The sequence below is a fragment of the Salvelinus alpinus genome, chromosome 24 (genome assembly GCF_045679555.1).
Source record: "Salvelinus alpinus chromosome 24, SLU_Salpinus.1, whole genome shotgun sequence".
Lineage (NCBI taxonomy): Eukaryota > Metazoa > Chordata > Actinopteri > Salmoniformes > Salmonidae > Salvelinus > Salvelinus alpinus.
Genome location: NC_092109.1, coordinates 15,364,043 through 15,385,940, shown reverse-complemented (window position 1 = coordinate 15,385,940; position 21,898 = coordinate 15,364,043). Strand labels below are relative to the sequence as shown.

Sequence of the window (21,898 nt, the reverse complement as noted above, 5' to 3'; positions counted from 1 at the left end):
ATGGTCTGAGAGTCCTTTAGGTGCCTTTTGGCAAACTCCAAGCGGGCTGTCATGTGCCTTTCTTGCTGATGAGTGGCTTCCGTCTAGCCACTCTACCATAAAGGCCTAATTAGTGGAGTGCTGCAGAGATGGTTGTCCTTCTGGAAGGTTCTCCCATCTCCACAGAGGAACTCTGGAGCTCTGTCACAGTGACCATCTGGTTCTTGGTCACCTCCCTGACCAAGGCCCTTCTCCCCTGATTGCTCAGTTTGGCCGGGCGGCCAGCTCTAGGAAGAGTCTTTGTGGTTCCAAACTTCTTCCATTTAAGAATGATGGAGACCACTATGTTCTTGGAGATCTTCAATGCTGCAGAAATGTTTTGTTACCCTTCCCCAGATCTGTGCCTCGACACAATCCTGTCTCGGAGCTCTACAGACAATTCCTTCAACCTCATTGGTTGGACTTTTGCTCTGACATGCACTGTCAACTGTGGGACCTTATATAGACAGGTGTGTGCCTTTCCAAATCATGTCCAATCAATTGAATTTACCACAGATGGACTCCAAGTTGTAGAAACATCTCAAGGATGATCAGAAACAGGATTAGCTAAATTTCGAGTCTCAGCAAAGAATATTTATGCAAATAATTTATTTTATATATATATATACTGTATATATCTATATATATACTGTATATATACATTTGCAAACATTTGTTTTTAAATCGCTTTGTCATTATGGGGTATTGTGTGTAGATTGATGAGAATTTGTATTTATTTAATCAATTTTAGAATAAGGCTGTAACGTTACAAAATATGGGAAAAGTCAAGGGGTCTGCATACTTTCCGAATGCCCTGTACATTACCAATAAATACGCCATAAAAACACAACAAGGACACACAGACACTAAAAGCAGTAGACGAGAGAGGAATGGCAGAGGAGATAGACTGAGAGCGAGAGTGAATGTGAAAAAGGCTGTGGGTAGCAGAGCACTACAGCAAAGACAAAGGCAGGAAGGAAAGGCCACAGTCACGTCACTGTCCCATCATACACACATACAGGAAGGAAAGGCCACAGTCACGTCACTGTCCCATCATACACACATACAGGAAGGAAAGGCCACGGGCACGTCACTGTCCCATCATACACACATACAGGAAGGAAAGGCCACAGTCACGTCACTGTCCCATCATACACACATACAGGAAGGAAAGGCCACAGTCACGTCACTGTCCCATCATACACACATACAGGAAGGAAAGGCCACAGTCACGTCACTGTCCCATCATACACACATACAGGAAGGAAAGGCCACAGTCACGTCACTGTCCCATCATACACACATACAGGAAGGAAAGGCCACGGTCACGTCACTGTCCCATCATACACACATACAGGAAGGAAAGGCCACAGTCACGTCACTGTCCCATCATACACACATACAGGAAGGAAAGGCCACAGTCACGTCACTGTCCCATCATACACACATACAGGAAGGAAAGGAGGCCTGGCTATTGTATGTGCATAACAGGAAACCTAGATAGAACATACTATGCTACTGTGCCCAGCGCTATGCTCTGATACTATTGAATGATAATTTCTAGAATATAGGGTGCAAACTGCCGTGTGTCCTTCAGTTCACTATCACCATCCGGAGAGCATGTGCCTTACCACAAAATAATGAACCAAATATAGCTGTAATGTTATGCTAACATATTTGTTATGTATGCTGTACAATTACAGTTTAACATTTTAGTAGACACTCTTATATAGAGCAACTTACAGTACATTTTCGTACTGGTCCCCTGTGGGAATCGAACCCACAACCCTGGCGATGCAAACGCCATGCACAACCAACTGAACCACACGGGTATGACGTACAGTTAAAGTATTACCGAACATATATACTGTGGGATCTCTCTCATAAAACTGGGTCCTTTCAAGGTTTCTTCCTTCTGTGTAGGGGGGATTTGATTTGCCGCTGTTAGCTCTGCTTACAAATAACATTTGATTGATGAAATGTGTGTGTGTGTGTGTGTGTGTGTGTGTGTGTGTGTGTGTGTGTGTGTGTGTGTGTGTGTGTGTGTGTGTGTGTGTGTGTGTGTGTGTGTGTGTGTGTGTGTGTGTGTGTGTGTGTAGGTGTACTCTCTGGACAACCCGGATGCCTTCCAAAGTTTCTACAGTCCCCATAAGACCCAGCTTAAGAACCCAGTGATGGAGAGGCTGGCAGACCAGCTTGCCACCCTGTGTGCCACCCTGAAGGAGTACCCTGCTGTCAGATACCGAGGGTGAGCCACAGGGGGCGCATCTCAGATAATGGGGACATTAGAAACAGCAATATTACTGTGTCCCAAATGGCAGTCTGTTCCCTATGTAAGAACTACTGGGAACGGGTCAGAAGTAATAAAGGGACTATGTTACCATTTGGGAGGCAACCTCTCATTGACAGGGGGTCAGGGCTAATATGTTCAGTAAATGGGATAGAAACATATTGTTAAATCCCATCCTCTCTCTCGCTCCCTGACTCTCTCTCTCAGGGAGTACAAAGACAATGCCACCCTGGCCCAGCTGTTGCAGGACAAACTGGACGCCTACAAGGCAGATGACCCCACCATGGGAGAGGTGAGGGAGGGATGGAACAAGGGAAGGATGAGGGAGCGAGTGTTTATTAGATTAGAGGTAGAAGGAAATATTTTAGCAGTGAACATATGAGAACATAGAAGATATTACCGTGTGCTACTTTAACAAACAACCAGCAAGCTACAAAAGATCACACCTCACTGTAGCACTTTGCAATTGTCTTTCAATGGAAGGGTGTTATAAATTAAATGTATTACTATGATTTATATTTCTGTATACATATTTTATGTAGGAGCTATCAGGACACAGAGTAAATCTGCACCTCTCTCCTCTACCCCTCTATCTCTCCATCCTTCTATCTCTGCAGGGTCCCGATAAGGCTCGTTCTCAGCTGATCATCCTGGACAGGGCTTTTGACCCCGTCTCCCCCGTCCTGCATGAGCTCACCTTCCAGGCCATGGGCTACGACCTGCTGCCCATCGAAAACGACGTCTACAGGTACGTCTGGGTGCATTTGTGTGTGTGTGTGTGTGTGTGTGTGTGTGTGTGTGCGTGCGTGTGTGTATGTGCGTGTTCCCCTATGTGTGTGTGTGTCTCGGCATTCACATCCCTCCCTTCAGCAGTCTCCAAGGAAAGAGACAGGCTGAGGCCTACTAGCTGCTAAGGTTTAGGTGTAACTACTGTAAATAGAAGAAAATAATCCGTTCAGGGAGGGCAGCTGTTGCGCCCACAGAATCTTTCACTACAAGGTAATCATCTGTGGTGTTTTAGATCGCTAGAGACTTCGATCAGAGTACCTTTCCCAAACACACTTACATTCAGGGCTCAGGCATCTGTGCCAGGTTCGAAGAATGGCTTTGCAGTTTAGCCTGGATTCCGTTTGGTCTTGTGTTTAAATACTTGGCTGTGAATTCTATGTGCTGGAGTTTCTATATAGTGTAGTGTAGAAAAGTAACACAATGTTGTTGCTGGCTGCTGATGTTGATTACAGTAAATATATGAGTGCTTTTGCCTGTTTGGACCCAATTTATCTTTGCCTCTCCCCCTGTCTCCGTCTAGCTTCCTGTCTCCGTCTAGCTTCCTGTCTCCGTCTATCTACCTGTCTAATTATTTCCCCCTGTCTATCTGTCTGACTGTCCATTCACGTGTCTGTCTGTATCAGATATGATTCCCCTGGGATGGGAGACACTTCTCAGAAGGAGGTCCTGCTGCACGAGGACGATGACCTGTGGGTGGGGCTCAGACACAAACATATCGCTGAGGTGTCCACGTAAGTCACACACCCGTTTCTCTCTCTCTCTCTCTCTCTCTCTTTCTCTCTCTCTCTCTCTCGTCCATATCACTGCCACTGTTTGAAAAAATAAAGCCATAACAAAGTCAAGCTCTCCTACTTACTAGTTCTCTTCTGCTAACTCTATCTATCTTCTCTAACTGCCATCAGGGAGGTGACACGCCAACTGAAGGACTTCTCTGCTAGCAAGAGGATGAACACTGCTGGAGAGAAGGTACGGAGGGATGGATGCTTTCAGAAAGCCTCCCTGTCTGGTAATACTCTTTGTCAGTACGTTCCTACGGCTGAGTGGAGAGAGAACGTGACCATGTTGTGTGTTCCAACAGACCACCATGAGGGACCTCTCTCAGATGCTGAAGAAGATGCCCCAGTACCAGAAGGAGCTGAGCAAGGTTAGTGTCTGTGTTAGTGTGCGTGTTAGTGTGTGTCTGTGTGTGCACATGACGTGTGTGTACTGACCCTGTCTCACTGTGTGTCTCAGTACTCCACTCACCTGCAGCTGGCTGAGGACTGCATGAAGCACTACCAGGGCACAGTGGACAAGTTGTGTCGTGTGGAGCAGGTAACAGGAAGGGGGAGGAAGGGATGGAGGGGAGATGAGGGATGGAAGTGATGGCAGGGAAGAGGTGGGAGGGGATGGAGAGAGGAGGCATAGCAAGGAACAGAGAGGATGAAGAAGAGGCTCATTCTAGGGCACTATAGTCCAATGCGTCACTGTTTGGCTCAGCATTAAGGAGATAGATTGGGGGTACGACCCTGCGATAGACTAGCGTCCTGTCCAAGGGATGTACTTGTACATCAAGCTGCCTCACGCTACAGAAACACGCTATTGGGAACGGGAAAGGGGATATCTAGTCAGTCGCACAACTGAATGCATTCAACCGAAATTTGCCTTCCGCGTTTCACCCAACACAATCTACCATTCCGACTCGCAAGCTTACTTACTTACTTGTACAGTATAGTGCACTACACTGCATACTGGAAGTATTCAGACCCCTTTACTTTTTCCACATTTTTGTAACATTACAGCCTTATTCTAAAATGTGTTATCGTTTTTTCCCTCATAAATCTACACACAACACTCTATAATGACGAAGCAAAAACAGGTTTATAGACATTTTTGCTAATGCATTAAAAATAAGAAACTGAAATATCACATTTACATAAGTATTCAGACCCTTTACTCAGTACTTTCTTGAAGCACCTTTGGCAGCGATTACAGCCTCGAGTCTTCTTGGGTATAACACTACAAGCTTGGCACAGCTGTATTTGGGGAGTTTCTCCTATTCTTCTCTGCAGATCCTCTCAAGCTCTGTCAGGTTGGATGGGGAGCGTCGCTGCACAGCTATTTTTAGGTCTCTCCAGAGATGTTCGATCGGGTTCAAGTCCGGGCTCTGGCTGGGCCACTCAAGGATATTCAGAGATTTGTCCCAAAGCCACTACTGCGTTGTCTTGGCTGTGTGCTTAGGGTTGTTGTCCTTTTGGAAGTTGAACCTTCGCCCTAGTTTGAGGTCCTGAGCACTCTGGAGCAGGTTTTCATCAAGGATCTCTCTGTACTTTGCTCCATTCATCTTTCCCTCGATCCTGACTAGTCTCCCAATTCATGCAGCTGAAAAACATCCTCACAGCATGATGCTGCCACCACCATGCTTCACCGTAGGGATGGTGCCAGGTTTCCTCCAGACATGATGCTTGGCATTCAGGCCAAAGAGTTCAATCTTGGTTTCATCAGACCAGAGAATCTTGTTTCTAATGGTCGGAGAGTCTTTAGGTGCCTCTTGGCAAACTCCAAGTGGGCTGTCTTGTGCCTTTTACTGAGGAGTAGCTTCCGTCTGGCCACTCTACCATAAAGGCCTGATTGGTGGAGTGCTGCAGAGATGGTTTTCCTTCTGGAAGGTTCTCCCATCTCCACAGAGGAACTCTGGAGCTCTGTCAGAGTGACCATCAGGTTCTTGGTCATCTCCCTGACCAAGGCCCTTCTCCCCTAATTGCTCAGTTTGGCCAGGCAGCCAGCTCTAGGAAGAGTCTTGGTGGTTCCAATCTTCTTCCATTTAAGAATGATGGAGGAGACTGTTCTTGGGGACCTTCAATGCTGCAGAAATGTTTTGTACCCTTCCCCAGATCTGTGCATCGACACAATCCTGTCTCGGAGCTCTACGGACAATTCTTTCGACCTCATGGCTTGGTTTTTGCTCTGACATGTACTGTCAACTGTGGGACCTTATATAGACAGGTGTGTGCCTTTCCAAATCATGTCCAATCAATCGAATTTACCTCAGGTGGACTCCAATCAAGTTGTAGAAACATCTCAAAGGTGATCAAAGGAAACAGGATGCACCTGAGCTCAATTTTGAGTCTCATAGAAAAAGGTCTGAATACTTATGTAAATAAGGTATTTCAGTTTTTATTTGTAATAAATTTGCAAAAATGTCAAAAAAACTGTTTGCTTTGTCATTATGGGGTATTGTGTGTAGATTGATGAGGGAAAAATGTAACATTTTAGAATAAGGCTGTAACGTAACAAAATGTGGAAAAAGTCAAGGGGTCTGAGTACTTTCCGAATGCATTGTATGTAAGGAATAGGTTGCTATTTGGGATGTATCGCTAATCTCCTGTCTGTGTGGTATGTAGGACTTGGCCATGGGTACAGACGCTGAAGGGGAGAAGATCAAGGACCCCATGAGGGCCATCGTGCCCATCCTGCTGGACGCCAACGTCACCACCCACGACAAGATCCGCATCATCCTCCTCTACATCTTCCTCAAGAACGGTGAAACTGAAAGATGCTCGACTTTTAACCCTAACATTTACCCTAACCCAAGCTTCATATCCACATCCCAGTTCAACCCTAACCTAAACCACAACCATAATCCTAATGCTAGCTTCATGTCCACATCCCAATTCAACCCTAACCTAAACCACAACCTTAATCCTAATGCTAGCTTCATATCCACATCCCAGTTCAACCCTAACCTAAACCACAACCTTAATCCTAATGCTAGCTTCATATCCACATCCCAGTTCAACCCTAACCTAAACCACAACCTTAATCCTAATGCTAGCGTCATATCCACATCCCAGTTCAACCCTAACCTAAACCACAACCTTAATCCTAATGCTAGCTTCATATCCACATCCCAATTCAACCCTAACCTAAACCACAACCATAATCCTAATGCTAGCTTCATATCCACATCCCAGTTCAACCCTAACCTAAACCACAACCATAATCCTAATGCTAGCTTCATGTCCACATCCCAATTCAACCCTAGCCTCAACCATAAACCTAACCCTAACCTTAACGCTAGCTTCATATTCACATCCCAGTTCAACCCTAACCCTAGCCTCAACCACAACCCTAACCCTAGCTTCATGTTCCCGTCCTGCCTTAACCATAACTAACCCTAGCTTCATAACCACATCTTGGTTCAACCCTAACTCTAGCCTCAAACACAACCCTAACTCTAAGAGCTGATCTAGGAACAGTTTTTCCTGTTTATTCCTAAAGCCTATTTTTTTCCCTATTTACAAGCTGTGCAAAATGGAAGTAGTTGCGTAGCAATATGCAAATGTGTGCAGAGACGCAATTTGTAACTCATCCAACTATGCAGTATCACCATTTTATGTAGCTAATTGCTTTCTTGCATTGTGCACGTACGTAGTGTATAAATTAGGCTTAAAGTTAACCTATAAGAGCTTAACAACCTGTGGGGTGCTGTTGGGTAGGCATCACAGAGGAGAACCTGAACAAGCTCATCCAGCATGCCCAGATCCCTCCCGAGGACAGTGAGATCATCACCAACATGGCCCACCTGGGTGTGCCCATCATCACAGACGTGAGTCAGCACTCCTACTTCCTGTTGTTGGCCACTTTGTGTCTGGCCAGCCTCCTCTTCTGTCCCTCCTGCAGCTGCAGTCAAGGACACAGATGTACCGCCACCTTTTCAACACCTGTTACACACTCTCTCTCTCTCTCACTCTCTCTCTCTCTCTCTCTCTCTCTCTCTCTCTCTCTCTCTCTCTCTCTCCACTCTCCTCTCTCCTCTCTCCTCTCTCTCTCTTTCTCTCTCTCTCTCTCTCTCCTCTCTCCTCTCTCCTCTCTCCTCTCTCCTCTCTCCTCTCTCCTCTCTCCTCTCTCTCTCTCTCTCTCTCTCTCTCTCTCTCTCTCTCCTCTCTCCTCTCTCCTCTCTCCTCTCTCTCTCTCTCTCTCTCTCTCTCTCTCTCTCTCTCTCTCTCTCTCCTCTCTCCTCTCTCCTCTCTCTCTCTCTCTCTCTCTCTCTCTCTCTCTCTCTCTCTCTCTCTCTCTCTCTCTCTCTCCTCTCTCCTCTCTCCTCTCTCTCTTCTCTCTCTCTCTCTCTCTCTCTCTCTCTCTCCCCTCTCTCTCTCTCTCTCTGTCCCTCGTTCTCTTCTACGCTCCTACCATATTATTCCTTTCATATGGGTCTCAATTAAACACTTCAATCAGACTGATATTTGCAGTAATTTAACTCTCCCCCTTTGTTATTTTTCACCCCATGTTCCTCCTCCCTCTAGTCCACCCTCCGCAGGGGGAAGAAGCTGGACAGGAAGGAACGTGTGAGTGAGCAGACCTATCAGCTGTCACGCTGGACACCACTGGTCAAGGACATCATGGAGGTCAGTTACTAGACATACACATAGTCTCTGTCTCGTGTGTGTGTGTGTGTGTGTGTGTGTGTGTGTGTGTGTGTGTGTGTGTGTGTGTGTGTGTGTGTGTGTGTGTGTGTGTGTGTGTGTGTGTGTGTGTGTGTGTGTGTGTGTGTGTGTGTGTGTGTGTGTGTGTGTGTTTTTTAGGCCATCCCAGTTGTCTGTGTTTTATATTTGCTGACCATGCTCTTGTTCTGCCTTTCTTCTTGTCATCCCTGCAGGATGTGATTGAAGATAAGCTGGACACCAAGCACTACCCTTACATATCTACCCGCTCCTCTGCCTCCTTCAGCAGCACTGCAGTCAGGTACACACACACACACACACACACACACACACACACACACACACACACACACACACACACACACACACACACACACACACACACACACACACAGGAATGTATTGCAGTGTAGTAGCGCTACTGAGATGACAAAGCAAGGAGGGTCATAGATCAATAGTTATTTGGGCTCTGAGGGAGAGGGGAGATGAATACTCTGATTGGCTGTAAAAGAGTGAAGGGCAGAACTAAGCAGTGACAAACAGGAGAAAAGACAACCAGAGGGCTGTGTATTCAGTCAAACATACAGTACTGCAACAGAGGGCTCTGGTCAAAAGTATTGGACAATATAGGGAATAGGGTGCCATTTGGGACAAAGCCAAGGCATCTAACCCTCATACTACTACCACAGTGGTAGGTGTGCGTGCACTGGGGAATGATGAGAGAGTGCTGACACATTGACCCCTGCATATCCCCCCCCCCCCCACTAGACCTTCATTGTGTGTGTATTGATTTGACATGGGATCTGTGCTGCTGAGAATGGGAGCCACTTCCACCACCAACCACCATTCATTCCCCAGCCCCAATGTTATTGACTCATTGGGAAATAAGCACATTTCACTAGACGCCTTGCACAGCCATGACGCAGCCAAACACACATTCACACACACTGGTCACATTCCAGACCGACTACATTGGAGACATTACATTGGTCAGCCCATGATTGCATGCCACATCATTAACTGCGCAGTGGAGCATCAGATTGCTGTATCATATGATGTGGTTTGCTGATATGTTATATAGCTAGTTGTCTCCACATGGAGAAAGATCCTTTCTCTCTGTCCATTACTCTGCCCAGTACAGCAGTGGTGAAATAGTGAAGAAGAGTAACACTGTGATATGTCACCCTTGTGATTGTGCTTCTCCCTCCCTGGCAGTGCCCGGTATGGCCAATGGCACAAGAATAAGACCCCAGGCGAGTACCGCACCGGGCCGCGCGTCATGGTCTTCATCATCGGAGGCGCGTCCTTCAGCGAGATGCGCTCTGCCTACGAGGTCACGCAGGCCAACGGGAAGTGGGAGGCCATCATTGGTGAGTCTGACACCGGGGGGCGCCACTGAGCGCAGGCCGAGGTGGTAGGGAGGCACTCCCCCATAGGGAGTGTGACAGAACAGTCCTAAGAGAAAATACACTTACATAGACTGATCTTACTGGTACATTAACACACAGTTGCCTTTCATTTATGCAAGAATGCAGACTCATTTCGAATGGACATATAACCCCTCCCTCTGGGCACTTGTTGTAGGTCTGAACAGTCTGAATAGGTAATATGTCCACCATGCCCTCTGATAGGCTAGGTGGAATGGCTTATACCTACCCAATTCTTTTCAGGGTCTACACAAAGTGCCTAGGGATGGGGGACTAGGACATAGATTGGGAAATGGGTGTACTTCTCTAACTGACTGACTCTCGTACACTGGCTAATTCTGTTATTGGTCTCTATTAGGGCTGTTGTGGTGACCTAATTACCACCACACCGGCGGTCACAAGTCATGAAGGCAGTCAAATTCCACGTGATCGTTTAGTCACGGTAATTAGGCTTCTCCATGCTCTGATGCTGCTGCTGGTCATTAGTAGCCTACCAAACGTACTAACTACCTGGTACTCAGCACTCTATTGTCCCTCTAATCACTCTGGTATCAATGCAAATGTAATCGAAAATCTAATCAAACACTTCATGAGAGCCCATGAGCTCATGTTGCGCAACATTTCTATAGGCTATGCAGTTGCATGAGAAAACAGAGTGATGGTCTCTACTAAAAAGAGGAGGATCTCATCAGCTTTCTATAGGTTAGGCCTACTATATTTATTTCTCAACTTTCCTAATGTTAAGCACATTGCTTATATTTACAGCAGGAGTATAGCCTGCCTAGCTGGCTTGAAAATGAACCACGGGAAAAGTGTCCTCCATTCGCTATTTATGTATTTTTCCCCGCTGCCCCTGTTTCGATACATATTTCACACATATACAAAATAATAAAGACAAGATTAAATCAAGAATAGTCTGATGGGGGACAACATTACCCTATCACTTGTGAATTATATATTATCTCTTGTGAATGATGCCCAGCACTTTTTCAAATCATAGTCACACACCTCATGTAGCCTAGCCCATAGGCCTATATGTTTTGATAAGGTTTGTATCACAAATAAAGTGGCCAAATAACTTCTTAAAATTAAGCACATTAATCCTCTTTACAAGGGGAGTAGAACCTAACTGGCATACATAAGCAGCATGTGAGTTTCATGTTTGGGGAAGATAATTTTCACCATTAAACTGCACCTTTATAATAAAAGCATTACATGCATAATCGCATTTGCGGTCATTTTTGATAATGGTGTTTTCCGTTAATGGAACATTTGCACTTTTAGCCTACTAATGTGCGCATTGCTGCGCTTATAATGTGAAGAATTAGACTAATAGTAAAAAATACAAAATATTTATGCTAGTGGTTGTATTAATTTGGGATCTATTGCATCCCACAACTGTCCCAGACTGTTTGGAATATGTATTTCTCGCACAGAATACAATAGGTCAACTTTTGTACTATGGGGGATAGTAGATTGACATAGGCTAGTGTTTTTGCTGTTCGTTAGACCTATTCATCTTGTTGGCTGACAAAGTAAATGTGGACAGTTCTTCCAATATCTTCAATATGCACCTCGGAATTGGATAAGGACCCGCGCAATAGCGTCCCGGATGTGTCTGTCTTCACTTGTAGCCTGTGAGAAAGACCCGATCATGTGATGGAGAGCCATGTGAGTGAGAGGTGATTCGGGGCGTGCAGCACTCAGGGAGAAAGGCATAACGGCTACTGGCCGCAAAAGGCATGTATTTTTTTAGGGTGCATTACGGCCAAACAAAGGGGATGCCGCTGTAAAATTCTAGGCATTATCGAGTGCTTGTCAAATTGTGAATGAGAGACTGATGAAGTGTGTACAGCCTGCTCAAAAAATAAAGCAGAGCTCATGCGTTTCAAGTTACTTTTTTCAAATCATCATTAGAGTCACATCATGCATCCTTACAATGTATTACAAATGTAAACATATAGCCCAACGTTTGTAGAACAACTACAAAGTTACATTAATAACTGTAAATTAAGCATATAGAATACCTATTTCTTTGTTAACCACTCCACACAGAATAGCTGCATATATGCGCACTCCCTCAAATCGTTTGGAGAAAAGATCCTTTCTATTTTATTCAGCTTTGTTCAATTGTATTCTTCATACTATAAAATAATGCCACGGAATTCTAAGCAAATCTTGTCTGCTTAATGAACTAGTGTAGCCCGCATCCAATTGTCATAGCCAGATCAGGACCTAACATAAGGACAACTCGAGTATGATATTCTGTTCTTCTGAAATAAACTACATTTTCTTCATATCATTCTTCTTTAGACCTGTCTATAATAAATAATGGATTTATTGTGAAGGTGTAGGCTATATTACATGGATTTATTAGACTTTTTAAAACGCAGATGTTCCAAAGGTCTGCATCAGTGGCTTGTAGGCTAGATGTGGTAGCCAGGAGATGCTAAATGTGTTTGTTAATTAACGGTCAATTACCGTGAGACCGACAGTTATTTGCTTGACAATCAACGGCTGACGAAATTTCGTGACCGCCACAGCCCTAGTCTCCATTCATTGTGGTCAGCAGGACACAAATGCCAACGTGTCTGCCATCATCAGTGCCAATGCAACTGTATTCTATTCCCACTATGTTGACCACAGGTGAATAAAGAAGGACGAAGGAGAGAATTCATCCAGATAATCTTTCTCTCATTTGAGCGCCGACCGCACTCAACCTCATTAAAACTCTGGCTTATCCACACAACAACATATTTGACCTCAATTAGCTTCCTTACTCCCATATACAGTGGCTTGCGAAAGTATTCACCCCCCTTGGCATTTTTCCTATTTTATTGCCTTACAACCTGGAATTAAAATGGATTTTTGGGGGGTTTGTATCATTTGATTTACACAACATGCCTACCACTTTGAAGATGCAAAAAACGTTGTTGTGAAACAAACAAGAAATAAGACATAAAAACTGAAACTTGAGCATGCGTAACTATTCACCCCCCGAAAGTCAATACTTTGTAGAGACACCTTTTGCAGCAATACAGCTGCAAGTCTCTTGGGGTATGTCTCTATAAGCTTGGCACATCTAGCCACTGGGATTTTTGCCCATTCTTCAAGGCAAAACTTCTCCAGCTCCTTCAAGTTGAATGGGTTCTGCTGGTGTACTGCTAACTTTAAGTCGTACCACAGATTCTCAATTGGATTGAGGTCTGGGCTTTGACTAGGCCAAACCAAGACATTTAAATGTTTCCCCTTAAACCACTCAAGTGTTGCTTTAGCAGTATGCTTAGGGTCATTGTCTTGTTGAAAGGTGAACCTCCGTACCAGTCTCAAATCTCTGGAAGACTGAAACAGGTTTCCCTCAAGAATTTCCCTGTATTTGGCGCCATCCATCATTCCTTCAATTCCGACCAGTTTCCCAGTCCCTGCCGATGAAAATCATCCCCACAGCATGATGCTGCCACCACCATGCTTCACTGTCGGGATGGTGTTCTCGGGGTGATGAGAGGTATTGGGTTTGCGCCAGACATAGCGTTTTCCTTGATGGCCAAAAAGCTCAATTTTTGTCTCATCTGACCAGAGTACTTTCTTCTATATGTTTGGGGAGTCTCCCACATGCCTTTTGGCGAACACCAAATGTGTTTTCTTATTTTTTTTCTTTAAGCAATGGCTCTTTCTGGCCACTCTTCCGTAAAGCCCAGCTCTGTGGAGTGTACGGCTTAAAGTGGTCCTATGGACAGATACTCCAATCTCCGCTGTGGAGCTCTGCAGCTCCTTCACTGTTATCTTTGGTCTCTTTGTTGCCTCTCTGATTAATGCCCTCCTTGCCTGTTCCGTGAGCTTTGGTGAGCGGCCCTCTCTTGGCAGGTTTGTTGTGGTGCCATATTCTTTCCATTTTTTAATAATGGATTTAATGGTGCTCCGTGGGATGTTCAAAGTTTCTGATATTTTTTTTATAACCCAACCCTGATCTGTACTTCTGCACAACTTTGTCCCTGACCTGTTTGGAGAGCTCCTTGGTCTTCATGGTGCCACTTGCTTGGTGGTGCCCCTTGCTTAGTGATGTTGCAGACCCTGGGGCCTTTCAGAACAGGTGTATATATACAGTGGGGAGAACAAGTATTTGATACACTGCCGATTTTGCAGGTTTTCCTACTTACAAAGCATGTAGAGGTCTGTCATTTTTATCATAGGTACACTTCAACTGTTAGAGACGGAATCTAAAGCAAAAATCCAGAAAATCACATTGTATGATATTTAAGTAATTCATTTGCATTTTATTGCATGACATAAGTATTTGATACATCAGAAAAGCAGAACTTAATATTTGGTACAGAAACCTTTGTTTGCAATTACAGAGATCATATGTTTCCTGTAGTTCTTGACCAGGTTTGCACACACTGCAGCAGGGATTTTGGCCCACTCCTCCATACAGAACTTCTCTAGATCCTTCAGGTTTCGGGGCTGTCACTGGGCAATACGGACTTTCAGCTCCCTCCAAAGATTTTCTATTGGGTTCAGGTCTGGAGACTGGCTAGGCCACTCCAGGACCTTGAGATGCTTCTTACGGAGCCACTCCTTAGTTGCCCTGGCTGTGTGTTTCGGGTTGTTGTCATGCTGGAAGACCCAGCCACGACCCATCTTCAATGCTCTTACTGAGCGAAGGAGGTTGTTGGCCAAGATCTCGCGATACATGGCCCCATCCATCCTCCCCTCAATACGGTGCAGTCGTCCTGTCCCCTTTGCAGAAAAGCATCCCCAAAGAATGATGTTTCCACCTCCATGCTTCACGGTTGGGATGGTGTTCTTGGGGTTGTACTCATCCTTCTTCTTCCTCCAAACATGGCGAGTGGAGTTTAGACCAAAAAGCTCTATTTTTGTCTCATCAGACCACATGACCTTCTCCCATTCCTCCTCTGGATCATCCAGATGGTCATTGGAAAACTTCAGACGGGCCTGGACATGCGCTGGCTTGAGCAGGGGGACCTTGCGTGCGCTGCAGGATTTTAATCCATGACGGCGTAGTGTGTTACTAATGGTTTTCTTTGAGACTGTGGTCCCAGCTCTCTTCAGGTCATTGACCAGGTCCTGCCGTGTAGTTCTGGGCTGATCCCTCAACTTCCTCATGATCATCGATGCCCCACGAGGTAAGATCTTGCATGGAGCCCCAGACCGAGGGTGATTGACCGTCATCTTGAACTTCTTCCATTTTCTAATAATTGCGCTAACAGTTGTTGCCTTCTCACCAAGCTGCTTGCCTATTGTCCTGTAGCCCATCCCAGCCTTGTGCAGGTCTACAATTTTATCCCTGATGTCCTTACACAGCTCTATGGTCTTGCCCATTGTGGAGAGGTTGGAGTCTGTTTGATTGAGTGTGTGGACAGGTGTCTTTTATACAGGTAACGAGTTCAAACAGGTGCAGTTAATACAGGTAATGAGTGGAGAACAGGAGGGCTTCTTAAAGAAAAACTAACAGGTCTGTGAGAGCTGGAATTCTTACTGGTTGGTAGATGATCAAATACTTATGTCATGCAATAAAATGCAAATTAATTACTTAAAAATCATACAATGTGATTTTCTGGATTTTTGTTTTAGATTCCGTCTCTCACAGTTGAAGTGTACCTATGATAAAAATGACAGACCTCTACATGCTTTGTAAGTAGGAAAACCTGCAAAATCTGCAGTGTATCAAATACTTGTTCTCCCCACTGTATATATATATACTGAAATCATGTGACACTTAGATTGCACACATGTGGACTTTATTTAACTAATTATGTGACTTCTGAAGGTAATTGGTTGCACCAGATCTTATTTAGGAGCTTCATAGCAAAGGGGGTGAATACATATGCACGCACCACTTTACCACTTTTCTGAATTTGAATTTTTATTATTTTTTTCATTTCACTTCACCAATTTGGACTATTTTGTGTATACCCATTACATGAAATCCAAATAAAAACACATTTAAATTACAGGTTGTAATGCAACAAAATAGGAAAAACGCCAAGGGGGATGAATACTTTAGCAAGGCACTGTACACACACCACGAATCCCTTATGTCATGACCCTAGTTTGCCTGTTGAGGCAATCAACACTCATTCTGTTAGTGCTAGACTTACTTAAGGATCTAGCTACTTAGCTGGAGGAAAACGCTATGTTTCTGATGAACACTTCTCTAAGATACCCCTTGTGATATGTGTAAACCCCTTTTGGGTGACATGTGTTCCCTGTTTATTGAATGTTGTCTCTGGTCAGCCAGTTCTTGTCATAAGGGAGTGTGTCTTCTCTGTTATTTTTTGCTGTGCTATGCTTTTGGATTCAGTCCTGTTCTGTCTAAAACACTGTTGTCTTTGAATTGCAGCTACGCCCTGTCTTTTTCTGTGCGTCTGGGTTTCGTGTCCGTGTGTTTGCGTGTGGGCGCGTGTATGACTATTCACAGTATGTGGGTAGTGCTGTGCAGTGGTGTGTTTAACCCCTTTTTGTCGAGATGGCAGAGAAAGTGGCAGAAAAGAGAACGTGGCATGGGGGGCGTGGCATGTGATGAGAATTGAGCGTGAAGCGCCCTCTGTTCCTCCACAGGTTCCACCCACACCATCACCCCCATCAAATTCTTAACGGACCTGCAGCACCCTGACTTCCGAGAGTCCACTAGGGTGTCCTTTGAGGAGCCAGACGCAGGCTCAGACGAGTGAGACAGACAGAGAGAGGGAGGGAGGGAGAAATCACACTCTGACAAAGTAAAGGCAGCCGCGCAAAGAAGCCCTTTCTGAACGCCCACAGCACAAGGGCTTTCTTTCCCTCCGTACTCCTCTTACTACATTCACTACTGCTTGAACTCCGCCCCACCCTCAGGGATGGCCGTCTGGCCCCTGGCTCACTGCATGGCCCAGTCACCTCAGGCTCCACCTCTTGCAGGCCAACACCCAATCACAGCGTAAGACAGTGTGATTGGTGACCCCCACAGCCAATAGTGATTGGCCTTGTCATGCTGACAGATAGAATGGGCATGTGTTGCAGTATCTATCTGTTGGGCCTTCAGGATGTGCAGCCTATGTGGGCTGGCCATGCTACAGGCGTCCTGACCCCATCCCTGCTGCCCTCCTCCACCCCCACATCATCTCAACTGGGTGGATTAAATCGCCCCTCTCAGACTGTTTCGTAACCTGTTTCCCAGAATTGATCATTTTTTGGCGCAGATTTAATCTACCCCCGAGAATCATCTTTATTCCTTTATTATTACTATTATTACTAATTATTTTTGTAAATAACACCTCCAAGACAATCACCTTGATTTAATGTTTTTTTTTCAGGATAGGTCCTTGAGTTGATGTTGGCTTTCAAGGAAGGATTGTCATTTTTTTTCGTAGATGTATTTTTTGCTCCCAATCTTTCAACTTCCTCCACCTCTCCTCCAACTCACGCTCTCTCGGTCCACCAGACATCACATGCATGCTTACATGGCCCAGGAGTCATCTGCAGAGAACACTAATGTTGGTCTCCACACCATTCGGTCAAAGAATAAACTTCAGCTCCCTACTGCTATTTCTGCTCGCTCGGACACAGTGCTTCACTGCAGACACTGACACTGGGAATGTAGCGATGTTCACTCGATATGCTTTAGCGCCTAGAAAAGATGCGACACATCATAAAAAGCCTTCACGATTTCCCCCTCACTTTGTTCGCCATATAGCTCCATATTTTCCCTTTTGCGACACCATATGTGGCCCATACAGCATGGTCAACCAATAGTAGAGCAATATGGGTTTTGGTACACAGAGACAGGATTCTAAAAGCACATAGTCTAGGAAATTTTTCAAACACCAATATTAGCAATTACCGCATCACTGCCTATTTTGGGGATTTTGCAAGTAAGGTGGCGATATTCTGCACAATTTGTTAAATTGCCACCTGAGTGAGTTTCCCTGAACACAGCATTAAAGGGCATCCATCTCATTCTTGCTTATCTGCTAAAGCCATATCTTTTTCAAACAACTTTTGGTTTTATGGTTTTGGTATTTTTTTTGTAAGTATCAATCACCACGTGCAGTATGGAGGCTTTACCATATACTGCCGTATTCAACCCGTCCTGAACGAAATGTCCATTGTTAATTTACTCAGACTGTTTGTTTCTGTTTTTTGGTGTTTGGATATAATCCTACCCATGTAGTGGGTGTTGGGGAGCAACGTGGCTCACTGTGTTTCTGGCCAGAGCCCTGCAAAGCTGTGTGTTTCAGATGCTGAGAGACAGGAGAGAACCAGGCGCCAGTCCAAAGTTGGTCTGTGACTAGTGCTCACCTACACCCCACTCCACCCTCCCTTACACCCAAGATGCCTGCATCACTATGGTGACCCAACTTAAGATGGACTCGCCTCTTCCTCTCCCGTCTCTGCCTGTACCTATTGATGATGGGATAAACCAGCCCTCCTAATTGGCTGTCAATATCACATCTAGAAAGGCCTAACTGGTATGAGCAATCAGATTTACTGAGCTTTAAATGAATTGTACCTAGCACAGATAAACCTAAGCGTCTTCCTTGGTGAGCCAAAATGATAGAAACATTCAGCTTTGCTTCAGAAACAAACAGATGAAGAATAACAACAATACTAATCCAACTGCTTAGTAGGTGTGGGGAGTAAATCAAAACTTTGGTCCAGCGGTTCGCTTTATGAATGAAAGCCTTGGTTTGTCCAAGATGGCGGGTAAGCCATCAACACATTCAACGACTTGGTGACAAACTATATGGAGAAAGGTTTGGTTTACTCCAATCGAATACCTCCTGAGTTATACTGTGTCCAAAATGTGTCTTCAGCTATGAAAAAGTCAGCTCATTCATATTTTGGTGGTGCTGTTATGTTTAGCTTTTAATTTCACATTTTATTTACAAGCATAGGCACAATAACTTCCCTGATGTCATCCAATCAGAGAATGGCTGGACAGAAATCTGCTTTTGTCTTTACCTGATTTTACATATTGCTATTAGACTGTTTGCATGCACTGCGATAAAAGCTTCTTAGATCACATGCACACGCTTACACCTGATTTGCTGCTCCCTCCTATAGCTGTGGTCACAGGGTTCCTACCACCAGTGCTTTGCAGCTGGCTCAGAAGCCAGCTCTGTGATGTCAGTACATCACTGTCCAATCACAAGCGATCCAATTGCATGTGACATACAATTTTGTGAATTGTTGGCAGGCACTAGATCACAAGTCACCAATCTTCCTTGATTTTAAAAACGCGCGAATAGCCCACACATCGTATTATAACCAATAATGATAACCAATACATTCTTTAAATACTGGCTATTGACTATGATTTCAAGTTTTTTGGTTGTACTTATGTTTATCTTATTTCCCCCCCCCAAAATTCTCAAGAATAGTGCTTCCAGCAAAGCATTCATAGCCAAGAGCTGAAAACACATTTTCCTAGCGAGCTAATGTTTTGGCAACTCTAATACCATGCTCTGTCTGTGTGTGTCCTCTGCTGCGTATCTGTCCACCTCTCTAGGATCGACCCACGTCTTCACCCCCACCGCCCTCCTGGAACAGCTCAAGACCATGAACAAACCAGACGAGGAACCGGCGAGCTAAAATCGCCCAGCCCCATCCATCTCCTTCCAGTCTTCTCACCTTAACCTCCCCCCAGGCACCTTCCCCAGATCCTACCTTCATTCTGTATGTATCTTGCTTGGGCAAAAAAAATTACTACAAACAAAAATAATGACAGCGTTAATGAACAAAATAAATGTTTAAACAGATCTAAATCATGTTACAAGTATTCTCATATTTTACAATGAATGCAAATAACGGAAAGTATTTAAAATAAAATAAAGTTTAAATATCAACTAAGGCCATTTGAAACTGAAAGTACCAAATGTAATATCGTATGCTATGAAACCTGCTAGAAAGTGTAACAGATAGAGGTTTTCTCTGTTTGTTCCCCTCAGTTTATCTTGGTGTGATTTTTATTGATAGTGGGTAGAGGAGGGATGCCTTACTATAGTTGGTTGGCACTAGGTTAAGTTAATGCAGTAAAATCATATCACTCAACATGCAACATAACTCATCCCTGTCCTATCAGGGGGTAGAATCCTAGCTGGTCAAGATGTTTGTATCAGTAGCATGCCTGAACATTGTCCGTACTGTTACTGTATATCCTTTAGTGTGGCAATACCGTAACCAAGCAACTCGAGAAATCATTCAATCACAGTTCTGTCTTGTGAGTAAGACAGTGACAAAACAGCTAGACTGACCCAAGGTCTGAGGATAGAGAGAAACGGGGCTGTGTAAATAGCTACAGAATGCTAGAAGCATCCCTCCTCCAGCCATAAGACTGTATTTACTCGCCACATCCTTTTCCTTTTTCTCTGGAGAGATTTTACGTTTTAGTGTCAAAAAGGCCATTGCTTGCAGATGTTTACAGAATAATCATGAAGGGCCGCTTGTATTTCAGTATTGTATCCTGTCACATTATACACTGAGTGCACAAAACATTAGGAACACCTTCCTAATTTTGAGTTGCACCCCTTTTGCCCTCAGAACCGATTCAATTTGTCAGGGCATGGACTCTACAAGGTATTCGAATGCGTTCCACAGGGATGCTGGTCCATGTTGACTCCAATGCTTCCCACAGTTGTGTCAAGTTGGCTGGATGCTCTTGGACCATTCTTGATACACACAGGAAACAGTTGAGCTGAAAAAATACCTGCAGCGTTGCAGTTCTTGACACTCAAACCGGTGTACCTGGCACCTATTACCATACCCGGTTCAAAAGCACTTAAATCTTCTGTCTTGCCCATTCACCCTCTGAATGGCACACATACACAATCCATGTCTCAAGCATTAAAAATCCTTCTTTAACCTGTCTCCTCCCCTTCATCTACACTGATCTGAAGTGGAAATAACAGGTGACATCAATAAGGGATCATAGCTTTCACCTGGATTCACCGGTCATGGAAAAGTGCAGGTGTTCCTAATGTTTTGTACACTCAGTGTAAGTCATCATTGGTTAGTATCAAAATGTTTAACCGGGTCATGCACTGAGTAGTGTGTTGTGTATATGGCATACGTTGATGTTTTTAGTGTCTCACTGTTGACTGGTGATGTTTCTGACAGTGAAGTAGTAAAAGATTTCCTTTAAAAAAAAATGCGAATGTGAAGCCACGTGTGTCTGTGTTGTTTTATCTGTAGTTGTAGTGGTGAACTGGGAAAATAACTAATACCTATATTTTGTTTGTCTGTCCGTTAGTTTTTCTCTGCTGGTGCAATGTTAACTCTTCCAACGGCGAATGGCTTTGCAAAGAAAATGTAACACCAATATTTCAACGTTTTATATCTATTTTTTATTTCTCTTGCCTGGCCAAACAGGTTGTATATTGCACTATGCGTTTTCTGTGATGCAAACGCTTAATTTAATTTGAATTGTTTCCTATTATCAGTTGCTGTTGTATAGGGTCTCTGTCTATTCAATTCGTGTATATCAAAGTTATTTATCAGAGAAACAAATCTTTAAAAATGTAAGTCTGTCCTAAACCTGTTTAACTCATTGGGATTCTATGTTTGCGAGTGTTGAAGCACAAACAAAACTATACTTCATGTGTACCAATGTACCAAGGCTGTCTAATAAATTGGCTTCCATTACAAGGAGAAAGACTCAGCACGTTCCTACTGTAGCTACATTGTACGGTACTCTGTTGCAATTCTGCTGTTCTTCACTGTAGTGCATCTGCTGTATCTGTGAGTTAACCCTCTCATTTTCAGGCTCACAGTTCACATTGTGCAGTAAGACCCTGAAGACCTCTGGCCCAATACACACCCAGGTTGTACGACTGATCTACAGCACATTTTACATGATGGCTGTGATACAAATGTATACATCCATTGTGTAGTGTCTCTACAATGCTTGTGTTATTATTTTTGTGCAGAGAAACGCTGCGTGGTATCAAAATGGTTGT

The 21,898-nt window shown here is 44.3% G+C and overlaps 1 protein-coding gene across 2 annotated transcripts in view; it reads left to right on the top strand.

The window, feature by feature from the left end:
* LOC139552216 (syntaxin-binding protein 1) overlaps positions 1-21,594 on the top strand; it is a 44,319-nt gene extending 22,725 nt beyond the window's left edge. Inside the window, exons 7-20 of one of the 2 annotated variants that reach the window (XM_071363727.1) lie at positions 2,118-2,266; positions 2,516-2,600; positions 2,926-3,056; positions 3,721-3,828; positions 4,000-4,063; positions 4,176-4,241; positions 4,331-4,411; positions 6,481-6,619; positions 7,576-7,685; positions 8,383-8,484; positions 8,736-8,821; positions 9,736-9,890; positions 16,527-16,684; positions 19,453-21,594. In XM_071363727.1, the coding sequence (XP_071219828.1) occupies positions 2,118-2,266; positions 2,516-2,600; positions 2,926-3,056; positions 3,721-3,828; positions 4,000-4,063; positions 4,176-4,241; positions 4,331-4,411; positions 6,481-6,619; positions 7,576-7,685; positions 8,383-8,484; positions 8,736-8,821; positions 9,736-9,890; positions 16,527-16,639 (1,389 nt within the window). In that variant the 3' untranslated portion in view covers positions 16,640-16,684; positions 19,453-21,594. The remainder of the gene's footprint in view (positions 1-2,117; positions 2,267-2,515; positions 2,601-2,925; positions 3,057-3,720; positions 3,829-3,999; positions 4,064-4,175; positions 4,242-4,330; positions 4,412-6,480; positions 6,620-7,575; positions 7,686-8,382; positions 8,485-8,735; positions 8,822-9,735; positions 9,891-16,526; positions 16,685-19,452) is intronic. The other variant, XM_071363728.1, reaches the window with a different exon arrangement.
* Positions 21,595-21,898: the final 304 nt, after the last annotated feature.